At 39.8% G+C, this 23,498-nt stretch overlaps 1 protein-coding gene across 1 annotated transcript in view; it reads left to right on the top strand.

The window, feature by feature from the left end:
• Positions 1–23,498, top strand: part of GADL1 (glutamate decarboxylase like 1) — a 167,491-nt gene that overhangs the window by 67,948 nt on the left and 76,045 nt on the right. Inside the window, exon 12 of the mRNA XM_049629225.1 lies at positions 23,267–23,466. Within this exon, the coding sequence (XP_049485182.1) occupies positions 23,267–23,466 (200 nt within the window). The remainder of the gene's footprint in view (positions 1–23,266; positions 23,467–23,498) is intronic.

Raw genomic sequence — 23,498 nt, 5'->3', positions numbered from 1 at the left:
GAGTGAGGGAGGGGCAGAGAGAGAGGGAGACACAGCATCCAAAGCAGGCTCCAGGCTCCGAGCTGTCAGCACAGAGCCCGACGCGGGGCTCAAACTCACAAACTGCGAGATCATGACCTGAGCTGAAGTCGGACGCTCAACTGACTGAGCCACCGAGGTGCCCCAGAAATGTGTTACCTTTTAGCCCCATTTAGATTTTTATTCTGGGTGGTAACTGATATTGCAAATGACAATTACTATATGCCGTTTTTTAAACAAAATTGTGCAAGAAAAGAAAGAAGGAAGGGAAAGTAGATTTATGAGAGAAACTGGAACACACAGTGTCAGATTTGTGAGGATTTCTTTGTTAGCCCTTGTTTTTCTTCATGGAGTTCCTATGGAAGTGCCATTAGATGGTTTGAAAATACTAAACAATCTGATGATCAAAGAAGTTCTTATTTTCACGCCAGGGAACACTCACACTTCCCCCTACACAGGCACATTGTAAGTTTCCTTGGAATGACAGCCTCCTGAGTAATGTGGCAGAAAAAGAGGAAGGTAGGTGTTTCAAACTGATGACAAAAAAGAAGCATTTTGCTTGTAGGAGAGACATCAGTCTCCTGTGCTTCATGCTGCCAAAATTACTCTCCATGTCTTAGATGTTCCTGCACGAACAGAGAAAATTTTTAGTTTTTAGCAAGGTTGAGATTGCCTAAAACTGGCAGAACTCATCAAATTCATGGTTGCTAAATCGCCCTTTCCTTTTTAAATTCTTGGCTTTTTTTTTAAATTGTAATAAACAAAAATTGATTTTCTTTTCATGAGGCTTTTGGAAATTTGTGCACGTGCACGTATATATGTGTGCATCACGTCAAAAATAAAAAAAGGCTCACATGCTTTCAGTCAGTTGTGACAAGCCCCTTTATCATGTCTGTTTTCCTTTTCCCTGAGGTAAAGGGAGATAGTGATTAATGTTAAAGTTGCACATACTCAAAATCCACTATGTCTTTTTCCACTGAATAAACCAGTAATTGGGTTTTAGGGTTTATGGTTGGCACTGCATTTGTCATTGGTTTTAACAAAGGATTTGCACTTTGTTTTGGATCTGTGCTCCTTTTAGCCTAATATATTAATGCCTTTGTGAACTGTGGCTCCAAGGGATAAGTTACTGCATCATTGCGGTTATCCTACCCGATTTCCGTCAGTGGTTACCAACTGGTCGTAAGTGGGCCCTAGTCCCAACGCAGAACCCTTTTCGTGGTTTTTGGAATCAGTATACAGCAGACCGAACTAGGAGGGAAGAAGGGATCTTATTCATTGCTATGGTCCCACTGCTTAGTACAAAGCTTGACATTCAATGCTCAGCGAAATGTTTCCTGAAGTGAACTTACTTTGTGTCTTTTTCCAATACCATCAAATGGTGATGTGTTTTAAATCTGTTACCTGCAGTGTGAAGTACTATGTCCTTTATCATCACCACCTGATCTCTTTCAAGTCTTAAAAAGTGCCCCTTCCTGCCAATATGTTGCAGTTTTGACGGGGTGTAGAAACTGTTTGCCTTATCCATATGGCTTGATATATCCATTACCTCCTCGCATCCCCTTTCATGTTGGCACTTGAAAAAAAGTCTTTACTCTAAACTGTGCCAACATTTGGCCTTTTATCTACATGCCTCAGAGACCAATAATAAATCAGTGACTCATGCTTTCCTTTTTCAGAAACCATATTGTCTTTCCCCTAGGAAGTTATTTTCGTTTTAGTGTCTAATGATGCTGTTCTTTATTGGCGACTGGACAAGCGGAAGAGATACTTGCTTTTCTAAGGCTCCCTGGGTCCTCTCTTGACCCCTTCTAATGAACAGAATGACATTCACAATCTGCCTGTTTGCAGTGTTGGATCCAGTATCTTGGCCAACAGCTTCCCAATTTCATCCTTGAGTTCCTTCAGACCTTTGGGTGACTGCCACCTGGTCCTACTGATTAAGCTACATTAATTTCGTCCGTTTGACTTAGATGAGTTGGGGTGTTGGCCACTATTGGACTTAATACCTTCTGCCTGTCTATTTCTGGAGAAGCCTCAGAGTGTGGGAATCTCTCTGATATCCTTCCAGGTAAAGACTTCATTCTTCATAACAGCCATCCCGTTTCAGTAGGGGACCCCAACCTTTGCTTCTCTGCCAGTCATCATAGAAGACTTTCAGATTTGCTAAAATGATAAAAAGTGGGGGCAGGAGTGGGGAGAAAGTCTACCCTTGTGTCCCAGCAGTTGAAAATATCCCGGAAGGAGGATTCTATTTACAGATTGCTTTTTTTTTGTATCCTACCTTACAACAAAACTGATGAAGGTCTCATTATATCGGAGGGTTCTGTAAGCTAAAATCTAAGAAAAATGAGATACCTAGAGTCAAAGGGCACAAAAGGAAACGTGGAATGAAGCTAATGGAAAAATTCTTGCCGTAATTAGCATGCTAGATCTGCCTCAGGTGGATAGAATTTGGTTTTCACATTTTTAAAGGATTCCAAGCATCTGCCATTTTTTTGCCTTTTATTTTTTATGAACTCACCGCAACAGGCTTTCTCTTTTATTTCTACTCCCTGGTATGACACGGGAGGCCCTTTTGACTTCTTAGAAAAAATTGTTCTGTTTGTTTTCCTTTGCACAATTCTAATTGTCATATGTGTTGTTTTCCAAGGAAGATATTTGAAAACATACCTGACATTCCTAGTTAGGCTTTCCAGCTTTGTTGTTTCAAGGACAGAAAATTTCAGGGAGTCAGTTTTCTTCTGGGTTCTTCTTCCATGGCAATTCCAAATGTTAATACGAGTACATGTGAACAGAATTATTCTGATTTCGTAGAAACTCAGGGGTGGCAAATGTAGATTTATTTTTCGTAGGCTTTTAGGAATTGTATGTAAACCCTACTTTGTAGGAAAATTGTTAACAGCAATAATAAATTAATTGTAGAATTAATTAATTTCCCTGAATAGAAAAAGGGAAACTCTGTAAAATAGTCACCATATCTTTAAATTCAAGGTGTATATAACTTATGTATGCAAACACTTATGCATACACATTCACACAGCAAATATACCTGCCCTTAAGTCATTATGATATTGATGAACAATTATAATTTAGGGAGTTTTGTTAATTGCAAAAGTAACTCAATAACCTCTCTGATAGCTCATTCCGAGGGCTTTTGTTGGGGGGGGGGCGGGGTTGGAAGATGTTGGTCGTTTTTTCTTTTTTAGTTTTTTTTTTTTTTTAAAGATACATTCAAAGAATATAACTAGAAGCACAGAAGTCCCCCATGTACTCTTTCTTGTTATTGGCTTTTGCTTTGTTTTTAGTTCTTCTCTGTAGTATGGATCCTCAAATAATATAGTTTATTTTTACCTTTCTGAAGGAATCATGTATATATTTTTGGCTTGGCTTTGTTGTTGTTGCTCAGATTTACCTTATGTCTGTAAGATTCATCTGTGTTTTGACGCAATCTGATGATTATTCATTTTCACTGCTGTATAGTTTTCCATATGATTATAGCACAATTTGTTATCTTTGCTCCAGTGATGGACACTTGGGTTATTACAACTTTGGACTTTTACAAAAATTGGCTATGAACATTTTTGTGCACATATCTTCATTGCTTGCTATATCTCCAAGATTCCATCTGGCCTAATTTTCCTTTTTCTTGAAGACCTAATTTAGGAATTTCTTAGTGGATCCAAAGGCAGCATATCCTGTTAGGCTTTGCTTCTTTGAAAATGGCTTTATTTCATTTTTTTCTGGAAGTAGAATTCTGACAGTAATTTGCTTTTGGTACTTTAATGATTTTTTTCCTTTTCTTTCCCCCTTTTGTGTGTTAGAAAGTTAACTAACTCATTTTTTTGATGACAAAATTACTTTTTATTTTGGCTTCCTTTAAGATTTTCAAGTATTCTTTAATTTTCCATTTATCTATGGTGTTGTAAATATGGATTCTGTGTGGTTTATCTTGCTTTGGCTTTATTGGGCTTATTAAATCTGTGGAATGATATTTTTCCGAATTTTGAAGACTATTCACTTAATTATTAACTCCCTCCTTTTCTTTCTCTTTCTGATGGACTGTCCAATTAAATGTATTTGATATCTTCTCACTGTTTCTTTCTCTATTTTGTATGTTTCATAATTTTTTCTTTCCACACTTTGTTGTGGATAATTTTGATAATCTTTGTTGAAATTCATGAATTCTGTCTTCAGCTATATCTAATCCAGTTTTCTTTTAATTGAGTCTTTTTCACATATATAATGCCTCTAGGTTCTTGCTGACATTTGTAAGATCAGCCTCTATCTCCATGACCATTGCACGCCTAGATTTACACCTAGTCTACCTCTGTTAACTCTGATATCTAAATTCCCTTGAACGCTATTCCCATTGATTCTTGTATCTGTGACTCCTGGCTCTCTATCTAGAGAGACACCTTGTAATGTTTGATGGTTTACGGAATATTTTTGTTTGAAAGATTACCTTTAGGAATAATTTAAAATATGGAGTGGAGTTACCTACCTTGGGAGAGAAGATTTTATTTTCATTCTTCTGGGCATCCGGGGGAATTAGCAGCCCAGGACCAAAGCTTGAAGTTTTTCTCAATCTCTAGAGTATATACCCTACCGCCATTTCAGGGTGGAGATCTTTGAATCCTAAACAAGAGGAAGAATTGCTTTACTGCCCTTAGTGACGTTGAACACCTTTGAACTCTGTTTCCTGAAGTATTTGGAGTGCCTGTTTCCACACATGGTGGCCACTATCTCTGTTCCCTCACTTTACCCTTCTGGTTCCTGTATTAGCTATCCTCCCTCAGTCTGAAAATGTCCCTGGGGTAGAGACATTTCTGGCTGAACTTCTTGAGCTCCCTTCCTCTCCTTGGACCTTCCAGAAGTTTATTTCTGTCTTGGTAGGTCTGTGATGCTTTTCTTTAGATGCAGTTTTTATGCTTTGTTTCAGCATATTTTGTTTCTTACAGTAGGAGCATTTCCAATTGATCTAGTCCTTTATTATTAGAATTTGGCTTTTTTAATAATCAACTGCTATTCAGCATCACCGGCGGGAATAAGCATTTGTTAGTTTATTCATCCTTTCATTCAACCCGCAAAAATGTACTGCCTCCTATGTGTTAGATGAGTAAGGCATCATCCCTACCCTATGTGAACTCAAAGGCTAGTACGGGAAACAGATTTTAAGCAAATAACTGAAATATAATACATAATGTATGTAATAGAGTGATGTAATGGAGTAAAAAGCAGATGTTTAGGGAATGCAGATCAGGTAAGAGAACAACCCCTGCTGAAAAGGCTGGTGTGGAAAAGTTAGTTGCAGCAGACGTGACTTAACAGTCGTTGGTAGTTTCTTTCCATTTTTAAAGCAATCTAGATCATGCTAGCACAGTCAGGCATAATGAGGAACATAAAAATTGCTTAGAACCCACTAGCCAAAGTTAAATCATTAAAAAATTTTTTGGTAGATGAATATTATGTATTCATATCTATGTCGAGGCTGATGGAGATGAATTTATTTTGCTTCTGTAACCAGCATCTTCCTTTCTTTGCCCATCCCTACCCCTTTCTTTGATATAAGAAACAGAGGCGGTTAGGCTTATCGAGTCTTAAGAAAATTTGCTTCTTAAAGGATGGTTACCATGATTGTGGAAGCGGCTAATTTGGCATCTTAAGTCCAGCTCAGAAGTGTGCATTTATGGACTTCTGTATATGTTTTAAGAAGATTCTCTTCCATTGCAGAATATATAGTATCCCTTCCCCCCATCCCATCCACACACCTCTTGTAATCACAACTGCTTATGTTATCAGTGACTTTGTTGGGAAGACAGGGAAGCTAAACTTGCTGGTGTTACCATCTTCTTCCACCGGGTGATGTTGGTATTTGGAAATCTCCTTCAGCCACCTATTCTTTTGATACTCTGTTGACAACTTTTTGTGACACTCAGCATCTGTTCATTGACAGAAGAAAGTTGTCAGAGAAACCAGATTTTCATGAGAGCAGGTCACCCCATTGGAGGCACCAGATGAAACCCAATGCTGGACAAAGCCTACTTATCAAGTAGGGGAACTGGGAAGTTGTCCCAGCTGAAAACAAAGTCTTTAAAACATAGGGAATTGCAGAATTATACCAGTGCATAAACTGGAGAGGAAAGGCAGAAAATGTTAATTAAGGGTCTGAAATATAGGATGAAGCAAGGATTTAACTTGATCCCATTTCTGGAGGAACCCATTTATTGGATCGAACTGTTATTGATTGTTTGCCAAGTCCGTATTGCTATAATTATTATAACTTAAAAATATGTTTCGTCTAGTGGGGCAGGTCTTCATTCACTCTGTAAGAAAAGGATCTATTCTCATCTGTTTATTCTTCCAAATGGATTTTGGAAACACTTTTTTAATGTAAAAACCTTCCACTGAGATTTTATTTAGGATTATATTAAACCTATGGATTAATTTGAGATATAACATCTTCGCAAAATTTTAGCCTTTCCATCTAGGAACATGGTACATCTTTCCATTTAACCATATTTCTTTTATTTCACACCCAGATTCTTTTTTAAATTTTTACTATGGAAAATTTCAAACATATACAAGAGCAGAGATGAACCCATATGTACTGATTGCATGACTTTAATAAGGATCAATTCATGGCTAATTTAGTTTCATACTCAACACTTCCTACTCTTTTCTATATAGTTGGGGGGAAAAAACAACTACAGATATTATATCATAGAATTTTGATGGATTTTCTCATAGAGGACTTGAATATGTTTTCCTATTAATGTTATTTATAAATTTTTATATTTGTTAATATATATAAAATTTAAAAAAATCTTCTAACTGCAAATGCTGCTATGAAGGCAGACTTTTAAATATTTATTACTACTTTACCGTATTTCTTTTTATTTCTGAAGGGGTTAAAGCTATTCTCATATATTCTCTAAATATACTATTATATCAGTATATAACTGTAATTTTGCTTTTTTTCTAATATGTAAGCTTCATATCAGTTATCAGCAATTATAATGTACTGATAGAATTTCCAAAAATATATTCAGTAATATCAGTAAATAGAAGGCATTTTTGTCTTCTTTGTGATTTTGTTAAAGATGTCTTAAAATATACATTCTTTGTAAATCCTCTTGAGAAATAATATAAAAATGAGTATTGAATTTTACCATTTTCTCTTTTATTATCTAATAAGGTAGTTCTATCATGTTACTCCTTAAACAAAATTAAATGTGCCTTAATAGATTTTCTACATTACTAATTTAACTCATTCTACTGTGGTAATTTGCTTTAATGTATTGATGGATTTGTATATTTAGATTTTTGGTTCTGTCTACATATGATCGATCTACTCTATGTGTGCGTGTGTGTGAGATCTTGGTTAGATTGTTTTTTTGAGTGGATTTTAAACTGTCTTCATTTTAGAATAATTACAATAACACGGACATCAAGTTTTTAAGAAGTGTTCAGAAAAGTCAATCATAAAACTTTTCAGAAATTTTGAGGGAGATAATTCTTTGATCTAATGTTAATTTTTCCCATTTTTATTGAACTACTAAGAATTTCCTGCTCTCCTGATCAATTTCAAGAACTTACATTAAAAAAAAAATATTTACTACATTTTATTGAGCTTTTCAAATATGTTAGCAGAATATATGTCATCCGTTTACATTTATCATTTTCATTTAAATTTTGCCTTATATTCTTGTCTGAAATCTTAATTTAAAAAAATTTTTTTCTTGATTTAGTTTCTCTTCTCTCCATAAGGAATGACTAATTGCATTTATTTATTTAGAAAAAAAATTTTTTTTAACGTTTATTTTATTTTTGAGACAGAGAGAGACAGAGCATGAATGGGGGAGGGGCAGAGAGAGAGGGAGACACAGAATCTGAAACAGGCTCCAGGCTCCCAGCTGTCAGCACAGAGCCTGACATGGGGCTCGAACCCACAGACTGCGAGATCATGACCTGAGCCGAGGTCAGACGCTTAACCGACTGAGCCACCCAGGTGCCCCTAATTGCATTTATTTTTTGATTCACATATTTATTAAATTCATTCAATTATTCACTGAATTGTTACACATTTTCTCCTGCTTCTTTACACTTTTGTTCTATAAGAATGTTATTTTACATTTGAGGGCAATTTCGCTTCTGTTCCTTAGGTTTTGTTTTGGAGTGTTCTCATTGAAATTATTTTCTAATTAATCCATAATAACTGTGGATTCACTCTTCTAGCCCAGAATGGTTTGTGAAAGAGACTTTAACCTCCCAAGTGCTTAAGATATGTTATGAAATTCTGATTTGTTTTACTGTAGTCAGACAATGACCAAAATGAAAGCAGAGATCAAGAGTGACAAATTTTTACCTTTTCAACTTCAAAAGTTACTTTTTTTTTCTTTTGACTTTGAATTTGAGAGCAAGCACAAGTAAGAGAGAGAAAGAGATCATGAGCAGGGGAGAGAAGAAGGGGGAGAGAGAGAATCTTAATCCTAGTGCGGAGCCTGATGTGGGGCTCCCTCCCACAACCGTAGCATCATGACCTAAGCTGAAACCAAGAGTTGGACACCTAACCAACTGGGCCACCCAAGCACCTGCCAATAATTACTCTTGCAAGGATGTCTTATCACCCAGAATCCATTTTTAGTTTGTACTTTCTTTCTCAAGTAGACAGACAGTCCTCAGGGCTTGGGGTGGGGAGAAAAGTGTTTGAAGAGGAACCATGTATTAAATATGAATATGCAAGCCCAAGAGGACCAAGGAAGAATAGAACTTCTCTATAAATACAGGATATATAAGGGCCTTTCCTCTCTTGGCTCAAGTTCTTGGTGACAGATAGAGAGTTGGGAAGCCTTTTCTCTCCTCTGTTCCTCATGTCAGTCTGGAAAACAGAAATTAAGTAGATATGATGGGGGTACATATTAAGGTATAAGAGTACCTAAGATAGCCCCCTATAAGTTTCGGAGTAGCTGGCAAGGAGCTCATCCAAAAATGTCTGAAAATGAAGAAGGTGCAAGGAAGTCTGGAAATAAGGGCAAGAGCAAGGAGCATGACTGCGATCTGACAGCTGGAGGCCATGGCCGGTCTTTGGATGGAAGCAGGAAGATGGAAAGATCATCTGGGGATAAGTTAGAGATGGGGCAAGTGGTCCGCACAAGGGCAGCAGTGACCACGCTGGGGAATCAGGTTCACTACCCAGCTTCAGTATAGGGTTGCCAGATTTAGCAAATGAAAGTTCAGGATGCTCAGTTAAGTTGGAATCTCAGACAAACAACAGATAATATTTTAGTATAAGTGTATCCCAAATATTGCACGGGATATACTTTTACTGAAAATTTTGGTTGTTATGAATTTACGTGAGGTTTTTACCTAATTCCAATTTAGTAGGATGTTTTGTATTTTATCTGGCGACCATCCTCAGTGGCATTTGTGAATATCCCAACAATGTTGAATAAACAGCAAGAGGAAGAAAACTCTCAGAGGGAGAAGTCTTGATTGCGCATATTTTATGTCAGAATGGTCTGAGAAATCACTCGGAGTTTTGAGGTTTTCTGGAAGTGACCATATTAAATGTTCTGCATTAGAAATAAATATAAGTCCAAATCAAAAACGTTTTCAGTTAAAGAAAAATAAATTACCGTTTTTGCACATCCAAAGTGATGCAATTTTGAAATTCATAACAATGTCGTTTTTGAGTTCCATTGACAGGTGAAATATGGTACTTCACAGTAGGATGCTTCTATCTCAGTCCAAGAGACCAGCATGAGCTAAATTAGGATCTTTCTCAGCGTTAATTCCATATACCTAGTCTTCTCCATCTCTGGTCCAATCAGCTAGGACCAGGGCGGGAATGGTGTGGTGTGACCATCTCTACGGGTGAGAAGGGAAGTAAGGGGTCATTATGGACTGAACAAAGAACCTACATTGTGTCTATGATAAATGTCTCCCATCTCTAACTGTGACAACCTACTAATGGATTGTTGACCTCTAAACCTGGTCCTGAAACTGAAAAGAAACAAGGAAGATGGATTGTATCTTCCCCATTTCTGGCTCTGCAGCTGTTGTCAGAAAAAAGTCCCTGGCTTCTTTTTTATAAGGCTACTCTCTTCTCAGTACATTTCATTATGCCCTTGTCACGGAGTAGCACATGTCACTATTATATGTCCTTTGGATCTTATCTTGACATATTATTCCTCTGTTTTATTACCAGTTTTAGACAGCACCATAGTGCAGATTAAACCCTCGACATCCAGTTACAGAAATACCGATGCATTCATTTAGAGGACTGTCAGAATCTTTCTGCCATTTCAATATCCACCTTGCCAGAGATGTAGTGAAATGCAATGAAATACATAGCTTTTTTTGGAGCTAGTGAGAACCAGGAATTTATATATAATAAGGAAAAGATTGTTTTCTACTTGTGAGGTAGCATCAGCAAGCGTTAGAAGGTTGGTCTCTCTAAGAGGTTTTATTTCCCAGTTATGAAAATTATAGGGCCCCCTTCACTTAAAGGTTTCAGTTGAAATCCAAGAGGAAAATCACCAGGGGCGTGCAGTTATCTATCTGTCTCCTTAATTTAACAAGATTGTGTTTGGGGAAATGACTCACTCATGATTGGTGGGGAGGTTAATTTCATGGAGCCATGAGTCTTAAGTGTACTCTCGAGCCTGGTATTGGGTTTCCAGTTTAACAATGAATTAATGTGAACCCATGGGGTTTATCTTCTCCTGCACGGGATTCCCCCCGCAATGCCTCTATTGCTGCAAGCATTCTTGGGAAAGGCCATCACTTATATTCAAGGCATTTATCATAATTTAGAATAAAAAACGATATTCATCAGTGCCAGCTAGATGAGATCATAGGGAAGACATATTGTTTCTTATCGCTGTGCCAGTTTTATGGGTTTTGAGAAGCAGGAGAGGAGGAACATAGCTGTGGTTTATTTTAGGTCATTGTGCACCTGGGGCACTGTCCCTGTCAGCCCACAGGGCCCTTCTAGAGGGTACCCTGAGCAGTGTTAGGTTTGAGGGGTGTGATAGGATATGGGGCAGGAGGATGGGTGAAGCCTTCCCTCATGATGCTGTTCATTCACAGTTACTCTCTGATTTCTGACAAGTTCTAAATAGTCAGAAAGTGCAAACGTATGGTCTGGAGTCGAGCGAGGCAATGTCCTGGCAGTGACAGGTGTCTGAGACTGAGGAGGGACGTGTTGAGAGATGGGGGCTCGGGAACAATATCAAGTTTGGATGGCTTTGGACATCACGTTAAGAATACATTCATTTTCCCACTGTGTGGAAACCACTCTCTTCTCTGCTGCCCTGAGTCCTGTGTTCTCTCTCACAACATTCTGCTCAAGCATCAACTTTCCCAGGGGGGCTTCTTGCTTTACTGTCTGCTTCAAGGTCTCTTCTCTATCCCAGCATTTGTTCAGCGTGTATTGCAAGGTCCTCTGTGATCTAACCATGAGCTTGTCACCCACACTGAACTGGAGGCTCCTTAACTGTTCTCATGCCCCATATAGGCCTGGGCAAGTGTGATAGAGAGATAGATGAGTAGATAAATTTAATCCCCATAGCAATCCCACGAGGTAGGGACTGTCATTCTGACCACTGGACAGATTAGGAAACTGAGTACGGAAACCATAAATATCATGCCCAAGGCTACCAAGCTGATAAGGGATGGCACCAGGATTCAGAACCAGTCAGGCTCATTCCACAATCCATGGTTTTAATCACATGGCCTCTATGTTCCTCAGTCGAGGTGACAGGTGATGGATCAACCTCATACCCTGCCTGAAACTGTGATTTTTTAAAGCCACAATGATGTACAGAAATAGAAAATATTGATTTGGGAAGATAAGATTTGCCTGTTTAATCCTCTTAGAACCAATACAAAGTGAAATACTATTGCTAATGATTTTGCTTATTCTAACTCCGTTCACATGACCAGGCAGGCTGGTTAAGCTGACCTGTAAATCACTTCCTAACTCTATTTGGTGCCCAGACCCGGCATGTAGGTTTTTCTCATTTACTTTTTCTGTTTCAGCGTAGCGCTCTGTAGATAGAGTCACTCTCCCCTAGGATTTGCAGTCACCGCTGTTCTAAATACCCCAGTCCAATACCCTTCGAGACACTTGCAGTTTATCAAACAAGGATTGGGTTTGGAAAATATAATTCTCCTACCTAGAGACCCATTGAGCCAGAGAATCCTAGAAGTCCTCTCATCTCCCTGCTTCTGACCCAGCAGAGAGCCCTTCTCTCTGCCTTGCATCCCTCCCTCCTTTCCTGCTCTTTGACCAATTGTAGTTTCTACTTGCTGTTTGCATATGAGGTGCCAGTTTGATATTTATAGATCTTCCTGCTGCATTATTTCAGGAAAGACCTATTATAAATGACAAAATACAACCTTAAAATAAAATAGAAAATGAACCCAGATGTAACCAGTTTTATCACAGAATATATATATTTTTTCTTCTTGAGGTGTGGGGGAAACAAAAGAAATTGTAAATTGTAAGCCAATATGAGTCTGGATCATCAAATGCCATTCCTTATGGAAATTGCATGAAACGTTTCTCCAAAGCAAAAAGGAAAATAAACCATGACAGTTTTGATTTATTTTAAATTAAATATTCTTTTTTTAGAAGTTACGTATTCTCTGTTATAAAACAGATTAAAAACTTGCCTCAATGAAAATGAAAGACAATGGATTGGAGCTTTCATATAAATGTTTAGCTCTTTTTACGTTTACACATTGGAAATGGTTGCCTTATTGAGTGTATCTCCTCATTGGTTATGTCTTAAAACAAGGGTCTGCCGAATATGGCCCTTGGGCTAAATCCAGCTTGACGCCTGTTTTTATAAATAAAGTTTTCTTGGAACACAACCATACCCATTTATTTTAGTACCCTATATGGCTTCTTTTGTGCTACAACTTGCTGAAGTTGAGTAGTTGTGGCAGAGATTGTGTGTCTTACAAAGCTGAGAATATTTACTCTCTGGCCCTTCACAGAAATTGTTTGCTGACCCCTGTTTTAGAATACCCAGAAGAGAGGGCTCTGCCTTCCTTAGTGTCTGAGACCACAGTTTGAACTAGGGAATTCTGGGATTGAAGACGATTTCTCCGTGGGAAAATCCATTTATAGACCTTGAAACTCAGTAAGATCTGTGTTCAAATTCTGCCTTTGTTTGGGACTGCCCTGCATGCCTTTGACAAGTTGCTTAGCTTTTCTGAACCTCAATTATGTTATCTATAAAATGGAGACACTTTTCCTCTTATGAAGAACAACTCTAGCGTTAAATGGGGTAATGTTCCGGCAGGGTGGAGTGTGTTGCCGGCCATACAGTGGACAGTCAGCGAATACAGTTTTTTTCCCTAGTTATATCCAAATTGAGGAGTGAGCTACATGGAACACACTGATTCTTCTGTCTGGACAAATGTCCATTCGTGTAGTGAAAACATTCTTATTTTCTTTTAATTTTTTAAATGTTTTATTATCCATATTCGAGAGAGAGGGAAACGGCATGAGCAGGGGAGGGGCAGAGAGGGACGACAGGGGGAGACGCAGAATTCGAAGCAGTCTCCAGCCTCCAAATGTCAGCACAGAACCCGATGTGGGGCTTAAACCCACGATCTGTGAGGTCATGACCTGAGCTGAAGTCAGATGCTTAACTCACTGAGCCACCCAGGCGCCCCAATTCTTTGTTCTCTTAGCACATTTCTCTCTTTTATCATGTCTTTGGGGGGAAAACATGCTTTTGTCTGCTAGATCTTGCGTCCTATTAGAAGGTTTTGCCAAGCACTTCCTGATTCATTTTAAACTATGATTTAAGGCCAGTTTTGAGTAGGATTGCCCATGGTCCTGGTAATTACCAATGATTTCCAACAACAGTTTGATGGGATTTATGCAATGAAGAGCAGGAAACTTGTGTTTCAGAAATTGCCTTGCTGCACCGCACTTCTCCCCTGTATAACATCAATTTCTTACCTACACTCCAGGCCTCAGAGGCCAGACCTCTCGAGAATGTTCCAACTCCAAGAAATGTAGGCCGGCGGCCTTGCCGCTGAACGTGTAAAATTCCACCTGAGAAGGAACCGGGCCCTCGTTAACAGCATCACAATCAGCTGGAGACACAGATCGATTTTTATTTATTTATTTTTATTTTTTGCTAAATACCGCGCTCCTGGTGTGGAGTACTTTTCTAGCCTCGGCCCCCAGGAGCACACTTGCTTTAGATCCATTTTGGCCGAAATGAAAGACACCATTTCTCTACGTACCTGACCACCTATCTGGGAGAGATGCCAAGCCAGCCATCCAGACTGAAGAAACAGGTCTTGTGTTAATAAGTGTTCTTCCAGACCTTCACTTACCCATTATGGCACAAATACTTATCCCCAGGAGGAGGGCTGCCTTGCAATATCATTATCCTCAATTTATAGGTGAATGAAAATGTGATCTGATGGAGCAAAGTGGAGTACCTGCCAGTTAGAGTAAATACTCGGCGCTCAGACGCAGCATTTGGCCACTGGGCACTCGTGCGGTGTGCACATGACCGGGCGGGCTGAGAAACCGGCGGGGAGTCTCTGCCCTTCGCCCTCCGTCCAGCATGACTTCTCTGTACAGATACCATGGCAGTTGCACTGTGCTTCCCCACGGCGTTTCCCCTGGCCTTGACTTCTCTCTTCCTCCTTTCCCTTCCCCACTCCCTCATCCCTCTTTTTCTCCTCTTCTTCCCTCTCTCCTCATCCTACCACATTGTGTTTTCATAAGCTGCCTTCTTCCCCCTCCCCCGCTTTGGTTAAGAGTCCAGTATTATTCATATCCACCTATGTTTTCTTTACTTAGGTGCCTAGAATAAAGCCATTCCTCATTTGTATTCACACAGAAATACAACTGTGATAATGGACACGATTAGCACGAAAAGTAGTCAGATAATCATCTGGGTTTATACAGCCTTATAAAAACTCAACACCTCAGAGTTCTCTGGACTCTGTATCAATGTAATGCTGACTGAATATTCCAGATCAAGAGTTTTCAACATAAGGTCCAGACCCATCAGAACCATGGTTTTCAATCCTGGCTGCACATTAGGATCATCTGAGAAGCTTTAAAAAAAATGCCATCACCCTTACCCCACACCAGGAATTCTGACTTTTTGGTCTGGAGTAAGGATCTTGCATTGGTACTTAAAAAAAAAAAAAATCTCTTTAGATAATTCTAATATTAGCTACGGTTAAGGACCACCGTACTAATTGGTTTCGAGTTATATAGTCAATTGTAAGTCACCTCAGCTTTTTATTTTCCTTTTTAATGAATAGTCAGGATAGAATAGAGTAGAAAATACGAGTATGTTGTTCAGGTGGTAGTGATGGGTACTATTCCATCAAATTCATGTTTCAGTTTCATGGATATCAGGGTGGAGACTATCACCACCTAAATACAGTTGCTTGACTGTGGGCTGTAATCAGAGTTTGAAAACCACTGCTTTAGATTATATTTAACAGAAAAGTATGTTGATAGCTGCCTGGGGAAGATCAGAAAATCTTCATCTGTCCTAAGAGAGAAGCCCGATTGCACTATTTTTAAATACTTGTAGGGCATGCAGAGGTATTGCCAAGTTATCTCTGGACTATCAAATGTTTCTTACCTATTTATAGAAGCACTTACACATTCTCTAAGACACTGAGCCCAACTTTCTGCTCTCCTGTAGTCACCCTCGCTGCTTAAAATTGTTAAGTTGCATTTCTTAAAAAAAAATGTTTTAGCTCAGTCTCTCCTCATTTTTAAACCAGCTCATTCTGACCCTTAGTTAGGGATATTTACAAAAGAGTTGCAGCTCATTAGCAAATATAGAATCTTCAATCTGCCACTGAAGTACTCTTATCAGTTCTCTGAAAAATGCCCATCAGGCCTGCAGGCCTAGCACTTAACAAAACTTTCCGGAATCTTCCAGGAGGCTTTCTGGAAGGAGAAGTGGCCTTTGGTATTAACACTTAGTGCCCAAACATTCCAGGGTAATCAGTGGTTTTCGCATATGATATCAAAGTGATTTGGCCCCGCTGGTCTTACAGAGTTCACATGATAATAATGTAGGAGCCTGTCAAGGAAAGTAGGGAGTTTCTGGCCTCACTGGCCCCGCTCATGCGTGAATGGACACCCTTGTGGTTGGCAGGACAGCAGGCTCAAATGTGTCACCACGTGGCAGTAGAAGGGGGACAGGTTGTTCACCAGATCTTCGGGAATTCAAGCACAAGCATCTGAAATATGAGCGAACTTCCATACCTAACATCTTCCAGAAAACACACATGACAGAGGGGAGTAAGAATTGGAGAATTAACTGAAGACCTAAGCAGAGGTTGATGTGGGGGTGATACTAACATTTGGGAATGGATAAGAAAGAGGGCTGAATCAATTGATCAAAAAATGATTCAGAGCTGCCAAGAGAGGCCCCTAAGTTGGGGTGTGAACCTTCTGCAACGACTGAGGTGGCCAGTGAAGCACAATGTGTCTGAAACTAACCACTAAATGGCAAAAGAAAAATGCAAATAAGAACTCTGATCTGGTGGGGAATTTAGAAAAATTCCAAATGGAATTTTGTGATGGCTGTTCATTAAGTAGAGTAAGTTTTCTCTCAAGCAAGATGCAGCACCAGATGATTTTAACAATTTTCTGCTCTGACAGCCAGCGAAAAAGCTACAGGTAACAGAAAGACAATGAAGTAAATAAATCCCAAAAAAGAGGGACCCAAGGCATACCATGAGAAAAATTAAAGATGTCTATCCAAAGAATCTGCGAAGAGAAGCGTACCTGCTTTGGATTATAGATGAACGTGAATGGGGCAAAATGCAGAAACACTGTATGTAGAAGCCCAGAAAGTGGAGGCCTAGCAGATTAAAGTTCAAGGCCAATTTCCAATAATGCACAGATCTTACAGCAGAGCTGAGCATGTGAAACACACTGCCTGTCAGTCAGTAACTGCCCGAGACTAGGGGAATCTGATGGACGGTGCGCAGAGGGGCAGAGTCAGGACTCCAGTGACGGTAAATGCACGATTTTCACGTTGCCAGTGATTTTGATGGCCAGGTCTCATTCCTACCATAAAGACTGGCAAAATGCTCTATACCCGTGAAAGTCAGAAAGGGAATATTTGTGGGATTGAAGAACAGAGAAAGTCAAAAGTAGTGGACGGACATTGCATTGGAAGATGTGAACATAAAGGGTTATGGTCTCACTTTCCTACATGGTACATCAAAAACTAAACAAAAATGTCAAAGATTCCTGAAAGTGCTGTTCCAGTACAAGAACCTTGGTGCATTAGAGGAGAAACTTAATGGTCTTCTCGTTTCCATGGGTTTTAAACACACCTGTATAAACATAACATAAACATAAAGTACAGGTTGACCTATACTTTAAGACGTGAAAACTCATTTCGAAATAATATCCTTATATTATTCTTCTCCCTTCCTTCCTTGCTTCCTACCTCCCTTCCTTCCTCCCCTCTCCACTCCCTTATGTCTCTTTTTCACTTGTAAAGATCCACAGCATCTATGAGAGCCATCAAGAGTCCTAGCTTAAGCAAGGTCAGGCTTACCTCCACTTGGAGGTAATTCTTCCTATTACTCTAACATTTCTTTTAATAGCCTTAACATAGTCTGTCACTTGGTTTTCTATATCTGCTGGCCAAGACCTACCATTAAACACGGGAGGTGGGTGAGAGGTATAATATGCTCATTTCATAAGCAGCGATACTGTCTAGAGCTGGTGTGTCATTCTTCAACTTGCTTGGGGCGAGAAGTAAATCAAAGGACAGTCGGGAAGGGTTGGGGGTATGGGAATATGTAGGAAGAAGGGAGTGATGAGCAGGATTTTGGCCAAAAGATTGAGAGGTGTCCCCAGTTAACATTATTTCATTAGATTTTCATAATATTCCTGTAAGGTGGGCAGAGCAAGTATCATTATCTCCATTACACTGATGGGAAAAATGAAGCCCAAAATGTTAAGTGACTTGCTTTGAGCGCTGACACCCAAGTGACTAAATCAAAAGCGGACTCCGCATCTGCTGATTCTCACTTTATTCTGCCAGATCAATAATGAGGTTTAGGTTGAAGTATCTGTATAAGCCCGTGAAAATTCTGTGACCAGTCATTCTTACTGTGGCATTTAGGATCCGTGGTAACTTGGCTACTCTGTACATTTCCAGCCTTACTAACTCTGCCCTACCCCATTAATTAGCCCCAGTCAGACTGAATTCATTCCATCTTCTCTTCTACCCAGCTCCTCCCCATCTTTCAGCTCTCAGTGACCTATTTCTTCTCGCGAAGAGCCCTATCTAACATCTCTGAGTTAGTGAAAGTTGACCATCCTTCATGCTCTGTAGACTTTGTTCTTACCCCTCTTCCGGCCCCATTCTGTAACTGCCTGTTTTTCTATTCCTATCTCCATCTTCAACTTCTTAGGGATAGTGGTTTTCTCCCATCCAAGTACTAACCAGGCCCGACCCTGCTTAGCTTCTGAGATCAGACGAGATCGGGCACGTTCAGGGCGGTATGGCCGTAGACTGGGGATAGTGGTTTTCTTATTTATCATTACATCCCCAGTGCCTAGCATAGCTTTTGGCATATACTAAGCCTCTCAAATGTTTGTTCACTCAAGCCATAAAGCTAAGATGAGAAGAGATCATTTTTAAAATTCACCATTACGTTTTAGTTTACAACCAAACCTTTCTGCTATTCATAACCTAAATTTAGTTTTGCACATCCAGTCAACAAATGTTAGCCAAGATGCTTAGTACCTCCATGGGGTTGTATGCCCAGGCTTCTCATAGTGCTTGTTAGGCAACAAGTACTCAGTACCTAATTTCGTAATGAATTAGTTAGTACAAAATTATTAATATGCCGATTTCCTAAGGCATTTAGTCGATGTCTTGCATGTAAATAATGATATGGGACAGAATATGGAAAGAGCCATACGGGAAGAATTTGGGATAGTTTTCGTTGGCTGAGCTGAAAAACATGATTGCAAGGAGTGAGGACATAAGTAGGCCCATGTGGTCATTGACTTCTGGGAAAGAGACAACAGCATTTGATCTAGCCTGTGGAAATAAAAAATGGTTTGACTCAGCTCGACAAGAAAAATGTGTCGATCCATTATGTATTTGTAGTGATGCCCTTAAACATCACCAGCGTCACAAGTATTTAGATGAACACCAGAATAGACAAGACACTACCATTAGTAAGACAGAAGTCATATTTATGGGGAAAAAAGCAAGGGTCTGCAATGGGATTATAGTTGTTTTGATCTCCATTTCAGTGTGTTCTCGATGGGCCGTTTTCCTTTTCACCAGCCTCTTCAGGACTTTTTTTTTTTAGTTTATTTGTTTATTTTGAGAGAGCGAGAGAGAGCACAAACAGGGGAGGGGCAGAGGGAGAGAGAGAATCCCTAGCAGCCTCCACACTCAGCATGGAGCCCAGGGCGGGGCTCTACCCCACACCATGAGATCACGATCTGAGCCAATATCAAGAGTCGGATGCTTAACTGACTGGGTCACTCAGGTGCCCTCTTTCAGGACTCTCAATGAACATTTATGGGGCACTCTCTTGCACATGTATTTAAGGGCCCACTGTAGAAAGACTAGAGTGTAATGGATGCAGCGTTCAGGCCCTTAATCCCAGCAGCCTTGGTTTGACATCCAGCCTCACTACCTGGTAGCTATATGATCTTACGTAATTCACTGAACCTCGCCACGTTAGAGTTTTGTCACATGTACAATGGCATTGACAAAAATAATAGAACTTACATCATTGGATTGTTCTGAGATATCAATGAGTTCATGCATATCCAGTGGCTGACCCATAGTAAGAACTCCATTAATGCTGGCTCTGGTCAGTACTATTACCTACTAGGTTCTGTACAGTGAAAAGGCAAGATGTGGTTTCTGTACTCACGCAGCGTGTTTGTCATTTGCTTGTTTCTCTTTACTGTATAATTCATTCTTCAGCCTTCTTCTGCTTTGCTCTGAAAGGGGCGTGCCTCCTACAAATCACATTTCCCAGGCTCCCTCACCAATTGGCTTCCTGTTAAGTTTGGGCAACGGGACGTTCAGACAAGAGATTGAGATTGAGGGGGAGGGCAGCAGTCCCTCTCTGCTTCAGGGGCATCACCAGCAGAGGCTGTCTCTTCTCCATTCTCTCCCAACAGAGCCTCCCTGGGCACTCACAGGTCCTACTGGAAGCCCCCATTCCCAGGCTTCTTCCCAGCTTTCTGCCAGGGAATGAGACCAGTACAAAAGAGAATAAGAAGAGAAAGACAGATTCCAGATTTGATCCTGGATCCACCTGTGCCTGAAGATTATATGTGCCTGGAGTTTTAAATATATGAGCCTATAAAAAAATTCTCCTTTTTGCTTAAACTACTTTGGTTGCATTTCTTGTACCTCCCACTGTGTGAGTGCCAGTACAATATCTACTAATTCCTGAGAACTGTTTGAGATGATATCACAATATAAAGCAATTGGTATTCTCATTGCTTCTGTGTCTCTGGAAATCCTAGAACTAGTATTTATTGTCCTGCTAGTGTTAAGATTATAAAGATGAGCAAGATAAACAGGGTGCTTCTCTTTGATAGCACAATAATGACTAATTAAGTGTTTTCAGAAACACTAACTTTTACCCTACTTGTTCCAAAACGTTCTTTTCTCTGGAGATCTGAAACATCTTGCCTTAGTAGATGTGCATCTTAAAACTAAACGCATCGCATCCATTGTAACACAAGGATATAAACTAAAATGCAAAGCAGGAACTTCATGGTGAAAGTTTTCATTTATTTTCGATAAAGGAAATCCCAAGCCTCCAGTTGTGCTTTATGAAACCTTCCCAGGGCAGGAGGATTTTTCAGTGCAATGAAATTAATGGTGTCATGACTGTAGGACAATCACTCATTCTGGTCTATGATGTTTTTGGCTCTTCTCTTCTCCATTTGCCTATGATGATGCAATTTGTCTCCTGATAATGGATGGGCTTCCTCTCCCTTCCAGTCGCCAGTGTTAGGCACTGAAACTTGCCCAAGACATGTCCAAAGTTGATCTGCTTGGGGGATTTCTTGGAGTCTTTCATGGTTGATGAAAGCAAATTTATAGTCACGATGCAAGTACAAGAGTGTGTGTGCGTGCTTTGTCCTTAAAATGTATGCAGTGGCCTTTTAATGTTGGAATATATGGTCAGGCTGCAGTTGCTATGGAAACAACAATCAAATTTTCTGACCTTTGAGGGTAGGGAGATACAGTGGTAAGGGCTGTGATCAAAGCTGAGGATTGCTGAGAGAATTAAAGTAAAGAATAAAAAGCAAGGGGCCCTTTATACCTTAATGTTCAGATCAGAGCAATCTGTTCTTCTGTGTCTACCAACAGTATCCACCAGAGCGAGACTGAAGACTTCCTAGTATTCTTTTAGTATTATTTTATGTTGTTTATTTTGGATAATAACAACAATTTTGGTTGAGTGGGAATTTTGGAGTTCTTGATTATAGTTGGTCTATAATTTTTTACATAACATAAAATCATGGTTTCTGGTAATGGAACACCTATATCCAGATCAGTGGCCACACGATACAACGTTACCATTGTAACATGCAAATGCATGGTTTCGTTTGGAATGTACCAAGTTGATTAGTCAAACGAATACACTCTCTGTTCAGAAGAGATCATTTCTAGGACCAGTGGGGTGTTTCTCTGTAGCTTCCTGTACAGTATTGATCCTTTTGTATTATTAAGATTTAGAAGATGTGCCTGCCAAATGAGAAGTTCATGTATCTGGGTTTATTCTGTTTATACTACGTGTCAGGGGAATGTGAGGGAAATATGGAATATGGGGAGGGGCATCATCACCCTAATTGCTTAGGGAGGGTCTTCTATGCCCAATACAGTGTTAAACTCTGTGGATGTGGGCATGAATAGGAAATGATTCCTGCCCTCTAGAACGTGCTTGGCCACACAAGGAGAGAATATATGCAGACTGCATATTGAGTAGGGGCACCGCAGGAGCAAAGCCAGCAACCGGAGGCAAACATAAAAGGAAGAAGTGAGTCCAATGGGATGGGCAGAAAAGAAGCTGAAGGGAAAGCATAACTTGAGATGGGACCCAAAGGAAGGGCAGACCTAGATAAAGAGGAAAGACTCTGTTCGGTGTTAGTAAACTTCAGAACTTGTAAATACGCTGAATGTATTTTTGAATGTGTCAAATACTATGTTAAAATAGAGATAGGGTCAAGCAAGTGATGGGAGCAAAGACACAGATGAGGCATGATCTAGTGGTCAAAGGACATTGAGTAGTTTGGCTATGTTGGGGAAGCAGAGGGTTTTACTAAGTATTCTGTAGGAATGAAGATACTCAGAGATGCATAGGGCATGGTGAAGGGATGGGTTAGGAAATCTGGGATTCTGTGGACACCAGATGACTTGGAAGGTAACCAGGATTAAACTCTAAAAATTTGAGGTCAGGGCGAAGAATTTAGAATGGTAGTAAATAGGGTAAATTGTCACCCACTGCTTAAAGAGAAGTAACCAGTCAGTAAATGCAGATCGAATTTGGTTGCAAAATAAAACCCATGCAGGACCAACCCCCCAAAACCCTTTGCAATTGCAGCTGATATTGGTGATAGTTATAACTTGCTGGCTGCCGTTGAACTCTCCCATAGCTCCTTCATCAGGGTTTTTATCCCTGGGTTGTTGTCACTTTTGGCCTTGTCAATATGAATATGACTTTAAAGGAAGAGGCTATAAATGCCTATTTGTTTTGCCTATGATATTATACAAAGTATATACAATATGTTAGGTATTTTTTCCCAGTATGGAGCTTTGAGTGAGTTACCAACTGATATTTTTCATCTTGAGAACTTGACCCACTTTGATATTGTAGGATGATTACTTGGTCATTGCCAAGCTTTCCCATAATCATCAGTGAGATTGTGAAGATGGACTGAGCAATTCTCAACTCTGAGGGTTTTTTTTTTCCCAAACAAAATAGGTAACCTGTGTCTCAAAGTTAATACACACATAGACTGCTTCCCACGCAGGGCGGTCACAGAGCAAGAACAAATGCTTTTGGCACAAGGTAGTAGAATATCGCACAGGTTTTGTTTGTGGGTGTGTGTTTTTGAAATAAAGTGTATTCTAAAAATTGACAGTCTTAAAGTCTTTTCTTTCTTCTTTCTTTCATTCTTCTTTTCTTTCTTTTTCTTCTTTTCTTTTTTCAAAAGGACCTTCTCAAGAAATGCTACTCTGCCAAGGCATCTTACCTCTTCCAGCAGGATAAATTCTATGATGTCAGCTATGACACAGGAGACAAGTCTATCCAATGCAGCAGGAGACCAGATGCATTCAAGTTCTGGATGACTTGGAAGGCCCTGGGAACATTAGGCCTTGAGGAAAGAGTTAATCGTGCACTTGCTTTATCTAGGTACTTGCCCCTGTGTGTGTGTGTGTGTGTGT

The sequence above is a fragment of the Panthera uncia genome, chromosome C2, assembly GCF_023721935.1.
Source record: "Panthera uncia isolate 11264 chromosome C2, Puncia_PCG_1.0, whole genome shotgun sequence".
Taxonomy (NCBI): domain Eukaryota; kingdom Metazoa; phylum Chordata; class Mammalia; order Carnivora; family Felidae; genus Panthera; species Panthera uncia.
The sequence above is the reverse complement of the archived record's forward strand: the minus strand, read 5'-3'. Positions and strand labels throughout refer to the sequence as shown.